The sequence below is a fragment of the Vipera berus genome, assembly GCF_964194415.1.
Source record: "Vipera berus genome assembly, chromosome: 2".
In the NCBI taxonomy this organism is placed as follows: Eukaryota; Metazoa; Chordata; class Lepidosauria; order Squamata; family Viperidae; genus Vipera; species Vipera berus.
The window spans coordinates 262,829,448-262,842,062 of record NC_138203.1 but is presented as its reverse complement, the minus strand read 5'-3'; the positions used below and the strand labels follow the sequence as shown (position 1 = coordinate 262,842,062).

The 12,615-nt window shown below is 43.0% G+C and overlaps 1 protein-coding gene across 7 annotated transcripts in view; it reads left to right on the top strand.

Moving 5' to 3' along the window:
* The window catches only part of USP19 (ubiquitin specific peptidase 19), a 62,101-nt gene that overhangs the window by 1,746 nt on the left and 47,740 nt on the right, over positions 1–12,615 (top strand). For 3 of the 7 annotated variants that reach the window (XM_081318658.1, XM_081318656.1, XM_081318657.1), the window contains exon 1: positions 4,981–9,211. In XM_081318658.1, the coding sequence (XP_081174784.1) occupies positions 9,070–9,211 (142 nt within the window). In that variant the 5' untranslated portion in view covers positions 4,981–9,069. Of the gene's footprint in view, positions 1–4,822; positions 4,841–4,980; positions 9,212–12,615 lie in introns of those variants that run through there. The other 4 variants (XM_081318654.1, XM_081318653.1, XM_081318655.1 and 1 more) reach the window with 4 other exon arrangements.

Sequence of the window (12,615 nt, the reverse complement as noted above, 5' to 3'; positions counted from 1 at the left end):
CCTGAAAATGTTTCATGACCAAGCTGAGTAACATTGTCAGTGCTTTGATACAAGTTTGTTTGCTGGCTTTTTATATACGGCATTTGGAAGTTTGTGTGTCTGTTTCTGATTAGGCCGTCTAGTTTAGTTAGTTGAACTGTTTCATCTTAGATGGTTCTTGCCCATTGTGTTGGTTTTCCCCGTTCTAGCCTGGGTTATCTCTCTCTATCTGTTAATGGCTGGTCTAGCAGAATCCCAGGAATTTTCTTGCAATCTTGGATTTGGCTTGAATTAAAATGTTATTAATAACAAACTATTGGAAGCAAATAGTCCTGAATACATCTTCCCTTAATAAACATCCAGAAATCTCAATGGAACCGCATCTACATGGAGGGAAGTATGTGGTGGGGTGCCCCAGGGCTCTGTTCTGGGCACAGTGCTCTTCACCATCTTCATCAACGATTTGGACGAAGGGATAAATGGGGAACTCATCAAATTTGCAGACACCAAGCTGGCAGGAATAGCCAACACTCCAGAAGATAGGCTTAAGATACAGGAGGATCTGGACAGACTTGAACACTGGGCGCTATCTAACAAAATGAAATTCAATGGTGAAAAAAGTAAGGTTCTACATTTAGACAAGAAAAACCAAATGTACAGGTATAGTATAGGGGGTACCTTGCTCAATAGTAGTAACTGTGAGAGGGATCTCGTAGTCCTAGTGGACAATCACTTAAATATGAGCCAGCAGTGTGCTGCAGCTGCCAAAAAAGCCAACACAGTGCTAGGCTGCATTAACAGAGGAATAGAATCAAGATCACGTGAAGTATTAATACCACTTTACAATGCCTTGGTAAGGCCACACCTGGAATACTGCATCCAGTTTTGGTCACCACGATGTAAAAAAGATGTTGAGACTCTAGAAAGAGTACAGAGAACAGCAACAAAGATGATTAGGGGACTGGAGACTAAGACATATAAGGAACGGCTGCTGGAATTGGGTATGTCTAGTTTAATGAAGAGAAGGGCGAGGGGGGACATGATAGCAGTCTTCCAATATCTCAGGGGCTGCCACAAAGAAGAGGGAGTCAGGCTATTCTCCAAAGCGCCCGAAGGCAGGATAAGAAGCAATGGATGGAAACTAATCAAGGAGAGAAGCAACCTAGAACTAAGGAGAAACTTCCTGACAGAACAATTAATCAGTGGAACAACCTGCCTCCAGAAGCTGTGAATGCTCCAACACTGGAAGTTTTTAAGAAGAGACTGGACAGCCATTTGTCCGAAATGGTATAGGGTTTCCTGCCTGAGCAGGGGGTTGGACTAGATGACCTCTAAGGTCCCTTCCAACTTTATTATTATTAAATCAACAAGTATGTAAGAATCAGTACAACATTTGAACCTTGAGCTGCATACATTTCTTTGCTGTTTCTACAGTATGCAAAGTGGAGGGCTGAACAATGTAGAAGAGAGTTGAAAAATGACTTCCTGTGATTTAGACAGTGTATTTCTGTTGATGCTGCTTAAAATTGTACTAGCCTTTCAAGCTGGCATATCACACCGCTGGCTAATTTATTTGCAACCAACTACTATTCCAAGATTTTGAGGTAATCTATTCTAGACCAGGAAACCAAAGTTGTAAAAGTTAATATTTTTATTATAAGATTACAGTAACAGAATCTCAGTTGCAGCTCTTCTTCCTGTTTCTCAAGGTTATCCTCAAAACCCTATATCAACATTTTCTGCATTACCATGCCGGGTATCTCCTATCCTACACCTATGCATTCACCTTTTCCTCTGTTAAATTTCACTGTATCCCTGCATCCCTTTTAGCCTTTCCCACCAATGTATCAAGATTATTTGAATAGTACTTCTATTTTCTCAGGTATTAGCTGATCACTATATGAGGCCATGGAAGAGGAAAAGTATGAACTCAACAAGATTAAGTGAAGATATGCCAACTACACAGTATTTGCTACCATCATCCCACTATAAACTTACATATGTTTTGCTCCATCCAGCCCAGTTCAGTATTGACCACCAGTTTGATGGGACTATTCAAGGGGCTGATAAATGTCTAGTTAAGGGGTATCAAAAGACATTATAGAAGAGGAAATTTTTTTACCTGAAACTGGATTTACATAACACAGATTACAAGAATGATATTATTATATTTATAATATTATTATTATAAAACTTTTATTCATAAAACATGAAACTCAGTCAACTGAACACTCAAATTGACTGGCACTAATGGTTGACACGGGTTGCTGCCAGCATCCTAGGTATCAACCAAGTATCCCCTTAAAATGTAAGATGTTCCGAGTTGCGCATTTTTGTAGCTTTGCTGGAGTTATTGCAGGAAGCTGCAATTTCTTGATGTATTTTGCAAAGTTTTTGGACATAGTTCCCAGAGCCCCGATGACAATGGGCATCACTGTTACACGTTTCATCCATAATCGCGCAGTTTCGATGGCCAAGTCGCAGTATTTCGTAATTTTGCTCAGTACTTTTTCTTCGACTCTGGCATCTGGTACAGTGATATCAATCAACTGTATGCTTCTGTTCTCTATGACTGCGATATCTGGCGTGTTGTGTTCCAAATGGCGATCTGTCTGTATTCAGAAGTCCCACAAGATCTTCACCCTCTCATTCTCGACTTTTTCCACCCTATGTTCCCACGACTTTTCGAACACAGGCAAGTCGTATTTTTTACACAATGCCCAGTGGATTAGTTTAGCAACTCGGTCATGTCTACCTTTGTAATCAGTTTGCGCGATTTTGCTGCACTCACATATTAAATGTGAAATAGTTTCAACTTTGTCATTGCAAAGTCGGCAATTTGGATTGTAAGTAGATTTTTGTATCTTCGCTTTCATGACATTAGTTTGTAGTGCTTAATATTATTATTATTATTACTACTATTATTATTATTATTATTTTATTTAAAAAATTTATTTTTTTTTTTAATTCCATTTATATCCCGCCCTTCTCCGAAGACTCAGGGCGGCTTATGAGCTTAGCAGTAGCCTTCATTCTATGTATATGCCTGCTTATTAGGGCTTTCACACCCCCTCCCCAAGCGGCATTATTACAAAGTCAGCTTAATTGCCCCCAACAATCTGGGTCCTCATTTTACCTACCTCGGAAGGATGGAAGGCTGAGTCAACCTTGAGCCTGGTGGGATGCGAACCTGCACTAATTGCAGGCAGCTGGTGTTACTTAAGGAGGCATTAGCCCACTGTTCCACCAAGGCCCCTTATTAATAAAAATTTAATTTAATTTAAAATTTAAATTTATTAATTTTATTAAATTAAAATTTTAATTTAATAAAAATTAAAAAATTTTACACTGCACATATAAAAGAAATGGGCCAATGATTTAGTAATTAAAAGGCACATGCACACAATACACCCAAGAGAGTGACTTGGATAGTTTTCTTATACTGGTCTTACAAAAGAGGCATTAAAACTTTGAACAATCTCATGTGAAGGGACAAAATTTCTATTACATTGGTCCTTAGTGCTCCCTGAGCTAGGTTGTTTTCTTGCAGACATTTCATTACCTAAACCAAACATCAATACTCTTGGTAAGGAGTGGGATTCACTCTGCATTTATATTTTAGCGACTTGTCTTCTCAGTGTTGTCTGTACTGTCAAGTACTACATAGGCCAGGGGTCTTCAAACTTGGCCCTTTTATGACTTGTGGACTTCAACTCCCAGAATTCCTCAGCCAGCGTGCCTGGCTGAGGAATTCTGGGAGCTGAAGTCCACAAGTCATAAAAGGGCCAAGTTCGAAGACCCCTGACATAGGCTATGAAAAATATTGGCTGTCATTTCTATTACTTTATTTGAATGTACTGAAGATTAATACTATGATATGCAGACAGGTATGCCATCGGAATTCAGGAAATGTTTATGTAACAGCCAGATCACTTTCTTTAATGAGCCAACTTGCTTATTAGAAAGAAACAATTAGAAGTAACTATTAGAAGTAAAAGGTAGGAATGTAATGGTTTACTTATGCTGTTATTTCTGGTAACCTTTAATGGCCTGTTGCTGACACCAGGATCGAAATGCTTTATTGTTTATAGATAAAAGAGATGGGAAGATCATCTATTGTAATTTAAGAGGAAGTGAAAAGTTACTAAAATTGTTTGTATTTGTTATGGTGAAGATTGGGAGTCACTTCTTTATGTACTTTTCTTTTTCTTTACTGTATTACTTTTCTTTTTCTTATTCTTTGCTTCTTGCCTGTTTTTTTTACTGTTTTTCTTTTAGTTTGTATTGGGGGTTTTTTTAAAAAAATATTGTGATCTTTAATAAAAGCACTTGAGAAAAAAAAGAAAAAAACAACAGTGGCCCCGTCTGTCGGATAGCAACGTAACAGAGAATCGGTAACTGAATTTCAGTTCCGCATTATATTACGCTACCAGGTCGGACCAGTTTGCTGCATTCAACACCCGAGGTAAATTAAGGCTTTTGTGTTACCAACCCTCTCCTAACAGAGCGGTTGCCATGGGAGCCCACCGTGACGTCACGAAGGCGTTCGTTTGCCTTTCCTTTCCTCCTCCTCTGCACCGACCGCGAGCACAATTCGCGGGCTCACGTGATGCTTGGTTGACTGGGGGCGGGGGGGGGTAGAAAGGGGGCACCTCTCCGCCGCCTCCCTCCTCCGTGTCACGTGGTTGCGGCGGTACCGCTTTCCGGAAACACGTCACGGGCGCGGGCCTGGCTCCTCCTGAGTCTCGCCCGTTCGGAACTTCGTTTCCCAAACCCAAACCAAACCGAGCCAAAGCAAGCGCCGGGGAGGAGGGAGGGGGGGGCGCGGAGAGTCGCCGGGGCCTGCAGGGGGAGGGGGCCGGTGAGTGACCCGGGCCGGAGCGGGGGGTCTGTCAGGGAGGGGGAGGGGGGGGACTTGGGAATGAGAGGCGGAGGGCGGGGCCTGGGAGTCCGCGGAGGGGCCCTTTAACCCGGGAGGGGTTTCTATGGGGACGAGGGGCGCTGGCGCGAGACTTTCCGAGTGGGCGAGAGTGGCCGGCCCGGCGGGAATCCCTTCCCCGCCCCCCCCGCTTGCGGCGCGCCTCGCCTCGCCTTTGCCGGTTGTCCCTTTAAAAGGCGCTCAGCCTCCCTCGCGCGGCTGCTGGCCTGGTAATCCCTCTCTCTTTCCCGCCCCCCCCTCCCGGACTCCCCCTCCTCCCCTCCCCTCGGTCACCTCACGCATGTTGGCGCTCAGTCTCGTGAACCCCCCCCCCCGGTGCCAGAAATGGCGGGAGACGAGCCCGGGTTTCCTGTTGTTATTGTCGCGTAGAAGCGTCCCTTTTTTGGACCACGCTCCCGGCGTTTTTTGCACGATATTCGCCTCAGCTGCAGGAAAAGAGCCTTTGCGCATCCCTGCGAGAAAGTGTAGCGGGCCCCCCCCCCGAGAGGAGGCGTCCTTCGGGGACAATCCTGACAGGTGCTGGAGGAGGAGGAGGAGGAGGAGGGCTTGAGACCAAACGAGTTCGCGCCTCCGCGAGCCAAGGGATAGGGGAGCCTGGCGGTAGGTATATAGGGGAGGCCCGTCGGGGGAGACGTCAATCGGAATATTGCTGGAAGGGGAGCTCTTCTAGTCCAGGGGTAGGCAACCTCGGCTCTTTTAGGACTCATGGACTTCAACTCCCAGAATTCCTCAGTCAGCTATGCTGACTGAGGAATTCTGGGAGTTGAAGTCCATGAGTCCTAAAAGAGCCGAGGTTGCCTACCCCTGTTCTAGTCCAACCCTCTGAAGATTTGAATTTTTGAATTTTGAATTTTATTGAATTTATATACCGCCCGTCTATTGCTGAAGTATAGGGGGAAATCCGCTTTTGGTTGCCTCCTTTTGCTTCGCGTTGGAGAAATGGTCGGGTAACCAAAAGACTGTCCCACGACGCCAACTTGGAACGAAACGTGTGTTTGCGACTTCAATCCAGATCTCAAACCTCTACTGAGTTTGAAGTTTTATTTAGGGGCTGTAGGAACCCCTCGGCTACGAAAAGAGAGAAAGTGCGGTGTTCCTCTGAAATTTTAGTTGTTCTTTTAGGTGGCATGATGTTTTGTTTTGTTTTATTGTATTCTAAAGTTAGGGTTTAATGTGAGGCAAAGTCAACCTTTTGTTAAGGCTATTTGCACTTCATTCCTAGATGCGTTCTTCTTCCTTTATAGTAATTGCAATCGCCACAATAAAAATTAACTTTTTTTTAAAAAAAAAGAATGAAAAGTAAAAATAGAAAGTGCTGTAAATAAAAAAAGAAAAGAAAAAATGTAGTAAAGAAAATATATATATAAAAGAATGACTTCCCCCTTTATCACAAGTATGAACAGGTTTAGTAATTTATCACCTTCTCTTAAAATACAACAAATGATTTCTTCTTCCTGTACCTTATCTTTAAAAAAAATTCCTTAAATCTTATCATTTACTTTCTGAAGCCTAGAAAAATATGTTTGAAAGATTTTTACAGTTCATTTTATATGATTTAATTAGCAAACCTTAATTAACAAACTTACTTGTATTTGTTTTGTTTCTTTCTAATAAGCAAGTTGGCTCATTAAAGAAAGTGATCTGGCTGTTACATAAACATTTCCTGAATTCCGATGGCATACCTGTCTGCATATCATAATTTAGATTTCATAGATTGGTGTATGGAAACATAATATTTTCCTATTGTCTAAACATGTTTTGCAGTCATGGAAAATGAAAAGTGGAAATGTATCTTGAAAATAAAATGGGCTCTTCTTGTTACATAAGGAGTTTTTTTTTCTAATTTGCAAAAATGATATCACATCAGCATATTTTGTTTTCTAAAATTTAGGTAGGTGTTATAGGCTATAAAAAAAATTGGCTGGCAATTCTGGGAGTTTAGTTCTACTATGCAGGGAAGACAACATGTTAGGCCTGGATGTTAAACGTGCATTTATATGTTGGATCAATATTTGAAATTAAAAACCAGATGTCTGTTTTTGGTTCCTTAAGTATTGATTGGTTCCTGTATCTTATATTTCTTGGAAAAAGCATGGGTTGTTCTCGTCTTCTGTCACTGTTGCTTTTTGTTCAGGCAAGGATAAATTTTCTGCATCCTGTGTTAGCTGTTGCCTTAAACATTTTATTAACCTTTAGTCACAGACTCCTTGGTAATGGTTTGGACATGTTAACCACGACCTCCCACTAAACGGAAATGCCAAGGCATTATTTCTTGCTTAGTTTGGGATTGAATGTGTGCCATATCATTACTTCAAAAATTATCATTGTCAGTTTAAATTGATAAGAAGAACTAGTTGTAAGTTATGTTAAGGGAGCTCTGAAACGACTCAGAAATCAATCCCTATTAATGTAGGAAATTCATAATTTGTTTCTTGTAGTTCTTGAGAAGTACTACATGAATTTGAATGGCAGCTCCTAGGCTTCCTTCTTTGTTCATTATGCATAAAGAATGCAAAAAATGGGGAAAAATAACTTTTGAGGACTCTTAATAGCTACATTAACAAAATATAAATATGGAAAATAAAATAGATTATTTTGGGTTCATCACATAACAACTTGTTCTTTTCTCTTTGTTCTGAACAAATGCTGGAGATTGAAATTAAAAGTGACATTTGAGAAATAGATTCCTGTGCTTTCTAAAAGGGATACCTGTACTCTGTTGACAAGGAATGGGGTTAGACAAGTGCCTGCCTGGAGCTCAGCAAGAAGCCTGCATTGCCCACGTTAGCAAGCTGAGATTCTCTGGGTACTGCTTCAGAGATATTTATGACGTGGTTCAGTCTCAAGTTGATGCATATTTAAGGTGTAGCTAACATATTAATTATGTTCTACTACAGTGGGAGGAAAATTAAGCGATTGCTATAAATAGAAAGACATCAAGGACTTTTTGTGATGCGTGTGTGTGTCTGTGTCTATCTGTGTATTTTAGCCAGGTTCTGCTCCCATTCATAACAACAATGTCCAGTGTAGAAACTAACTTGCATTCAGCTGCTCTGAGTTTAATACTATAATGGAAAGATATCAGATGACAGCAAATTGGCTTGTGACGGCTGAGGCACCCGTTTGTCCTGTTGCATTCTCTCTTAAGATGATTTTCTGTGTTGACTGCTTTTGTGGGGGCTGTAGTCATACTCTGCCAAAATTCTCATCAGAAAGTGCTATTCTTTTGCAGTTATTTCTAAATCAAGCTAAGGCCTAAAATATTGCCTTCCTTAAGGAGTATTGTCCTTAAAGCTTAGTAGCTTCAAAACCCAAGCGTAAGCATTATGCTTTGGTTTCTGTTTTAAAAGCTTGTTGTAGTTGTGGACCACATTGTCCATTTCTGCGCAGTTTTGGTAGCTCAAAAAGAATATAGGTTCAGAGAAGGGCAACTAAGATGATCAAGGGACTTACCTATGAAGAAAAGCTTACCTATGAAGAGAGGTTGTGGCATTTGAATGATTTTTAGACTAGAAGAAGGTGTAGAAGAGAGGACGTGACTGAGGTTATGCATGAAGTGAATAAAATGGACAAGGAACAGCTATTTCTCCCCTGCCCAAAACACCTGAACGAGAGGTCACCCAATGAAAGTGAATCCTGGAATAGTTAGGGCAGCCAAAAGGAAATATTTTCTAAGACAATGCCTAACAAATTTTCTTACGGTAAGATGTGCTGCTGGCTGCCAGCTTGGGTGGCTTAAAAAAAAAAAGGTTGACAAATTCATGGAAGTCATGGGGATCAATGGCTACTTGTTCTGATGTCAGAGGAACTGCCTCTGAAAGCCATTTGCTGGGAGACTAGTGAATTTCCATATGCCGTTACCTGGACTAGATGGGCCAGGGGTTTGATCCACTGGTACCCTGCTTATGTTGTGGTTTTTTTTTTTTAAATAAACTCAGTATAGCTTCTACTCGCTCGGGATTTTGCCCTTTTTAAACTTGCCATACTAATCTGACCATCCTTCCATATGTCTCCAGGCATTTGTTCCTTGCCAGAAGGATTGACCACAAAGAATCGCCAAGATAGCTGGCTCGGGAAGAAAACGCCGCACCCCTGACCCAGAGTCTATCACCGACCCCGGTGGGCTGTTTGTCTCTTCCAAACGGCTGAAAATGTCCAGCAGTGCCAGTGTCCCTGGTCAGAGGAGAACAGCTCGGGGAATGGACGATGCGACTAATAAGAAGAAGCAAAAGGATCGGGCCAATCAAGAAAGTAAGGAAGGCGAGAAACCAGCTGGCAGTGACTCAAAGAAAGGTACAGATTTAAGCCGTAGGTATCTATTACTGCATTTGTAAATTGAATGGCATGTATTACTGAGGCCTGGCTGAAAGGGAGGGAGGGGTTTGCCCTTTCTGTAATGTGCCCAGCTGGGGTTCTGGTATGACATCAACCAAGACTCCTGTCAAGGAGTTATATTGATTGTCATCAAAGAGTCTCTTAAGGCTTTCAAGGGCTGCTCCACAGGTTGCCGGATGTGAGACCTTGTTCATTAAGTGGGCCTCTTGGAATCAGCTGAGAGTGTTGCTAGTTACCCAGATTTCTAGGGACTTCAATCTGCCTTCTTTAAGCCTGTGGTCATAGGTAGCTCAGGAGTTGTGTGACTACCATTACAACCGTGGGCCTATCCCAGATCATCCAGAGCCTATCAGAGGTGTGATCTGATTTCCTGTCCAAGCAATGGCAATATGATCTGGAATGGGGGAACCCTTAGCGCCCCCCTTTGTCATGGTCACATATGCCTTGAAGGAGGCAGATCAGACCGCCCTCAGCACTGATGGACCCTGAGGGGTTTCAAAGGGGGCTGGAGGTTATTCCTACTGGTTTGCTACACGCTGCATCTGAGGCCTTGTTTGCTCTTTGGAATTGGAGGGCTGTTGAGTCTTTAGATAGGATCATGCCTACGCATCCTCTCTCCTCTTGTGGATCCTGTCACTCACAGGAAAACAAGGGACAAGTGTGACCCAACACGGGTAAGAACCATTATTAAGACCTACCTGGCGATGGCAAGGGCGCCAAAGGAATAAAACATCTGTGCCCTTATTGCGTCTGCAGACAGGCATCCTGGAACCCTGTTTCTTGGATAGAAGGGGCTCAGACACACACACACACACACACACACACACAGGGTCGTGCAGAAGAATTTGCTCAGCTTCTGTCAAATGAAACCAAATTCCATTGCAGTTGGGCATGGCTCTTGTTGCAGCACCTAGGGAGATATCTCTTGCCCTGTTTATCTGAGAACAATTGAGCTGTTGAGCTTGAGATAGTAGATGGGGTCATCATGATTGAGCTTGGCCACCTGCTCTTTTGACCCATGACCCTCCTGACTAATTAAAACTGCCCTGGGAGTATCATGCCAGGGGATTCTAGTGGTAGTGAATTCCTTGGTTGGGGGATTTGCTTCTTTTGTTGCCCCTCTTCAAGAAGCTACCCTGGATCCCACTGTACTGGACAACTTTTTTCTAGTATCAAACCTTTCCCTTTTTAGGGAAGATGCTGGAAAAGATGGTCCCACAGTATGTTCAAAGAATGCAGAATGAAACAGACTCCTTTTAGTCTGGACTGAGGGATGGATAAGGGATGGAAAGGTAATTGGTCACATCTTTGGATGACCTTTGACAGGAGCAGGATGGTGGTTATGCATCCCTCTTAACTCTGGATTCTCAAAGGGTTTGATATAAATGACCATGATATCCTGGATTGGATCCAGGGATGGGGATTTGTGGTGCACTATTGTGCTGGTTCTTATCCTTTCTCTGGGGTTGACATTAGTGGTGATTGGGGAGGAAAGATCCTGCCCTCAGCTCTGCTGGGTGGGGATCCACACGGTTTGGTGATCTCTCCTTTCCTTTCCTCTAAAGAAATTGCTGGGTAAGCTCATCCATCTCCATGATATTGAGGCATCATCGGTATGCTGATGAAATAAAGTTATACGTCTGCCCTTGGCAAATTAAGCTCCGCTGTTGTCTATGGAGATTCTCAATCATCTAGATCAGGGGTGTCAAACTGCCGGCCCACCCCATTGCCGGCAATGGAGAAAAAGCTCCGATATGTTGTGCGATGTCATGTGACGTTGCGAGTTTGACATGTCTGATCTAGATCATGGCTGTCTCAAAGGCAACTGTTTTTTTCTTTAAAGACATTTCACTTCTCATCCAAGAACTGAAGAAGCTTCTTGGATGAGAGGCAAAACATCTTTATGGAAAAAAACAAAGTCCAGTTGCCTTTGGGGGGGAAAAAACCCTTTGGGTTGCTGTTGATGACTTATTGTCATGCCTGCAATGGGGGAACAACAGGATTTAACTGAACCCTGGCAAGACTGAGTGGCTCTGGGTTTTGGGTTAAGGTTCTGAGACTGCTATCTTGATATTGGATGGGTTGCACTGCCCCATACAGACCTGGGGTCCATTTTGGGAGTCCTCCTGAACTCATGACTCCTGCTTAAAAAGCATGTGGTAGTTGCATCCATTTATGGATCAGGAAGCTCTGCTCAAGGCAACTCGTACTCTGGTCACTTCCTGGATGGACTGCTGTAATAGGTTGTACATAAGGCTGCCCTTGAAGAGTATTCAGAAGTTTCCACAAAATGCAGTGGTGCAGGCAGTTATGTATGTCCCTAGAGCAGCACATGTTACATCTTTCTTTTGCGACCTACATTGGTCACCAGTTTGCTTCTGGGTCAATTGAGGGTTCTGGTTTTGACTTTTAAAGCCCTTCACGACATGGGGCCGGGTTATTTGAGGAGCACTTCTTCCTGGTTGCATCTGGCCATCCCATCAGCTTCAGCAGAACCGATGTGTTGTGGGTCCTGCCTGTGAAGGGAGTTACATCTGACAGGACCCAGCAAATGAGCCTTTTTCTGCCGTGGCATAGCCCTGTGGAACATCATCCCCCCTCAGGTGGTATTGGCCCCGTCTTATCAGCCTTCCGGAAATCCCTTTAAACCTGGTTGCGTCAACAGTCCTGGGGATTGCATGGGAATGGTGATTTGATTAGGTGGCCCTATTATTTATAATCTGATGCTCTGTCTTAGCCTCTTATAATAATTATATTTTTTTTAAAAAAATGTTTTTATGGTTGTTTTGCATGCCACCCAGAGTCACACTGCATGAGACGGGTGGCCAAAAAGGAAGCAGGGTGGGAGGGCTGTTTGCTGGCATTGATCATATAGAGCCAATGGCTCAGAAGATACAAGAGTACCTAGTGGTTAGGGCTGGGAAGAATAGTTTTCATTTTCATTCCTCAGGTATCACTATTACTTTTGCACGTGTATAAAACGAAAGTTGCAATGGAATTCATGTGTTTTATCTTAGTGTGATATAGGAGCCACCTATTATGATTTCACACTTGGAAACCAGACGCTTTTCACTTTCTTAATGAACTAGTTAAAAAAAATCCTGACTTAGCACAAGGTCTGAAGTAGGCCACAGTTATTATGTGCCGAGGAGTTTGGTCAGCATCTACTGGACAAAATAGCTCAGATCCGGACTGGTCTGGACTCGAACTGGGCAGTATCTGACGAGGGGGAAGCGATAGGTCTGGCCGACATTATTTGGGAGGAGTTTGACCCTGTGACTCTGGATGAAGTGGACAGGATCATGGGTAGATTGAGTGCCGCCACGTGTTTGTTGGACCCGTGTCCCTCCTGGCTGGTTTAT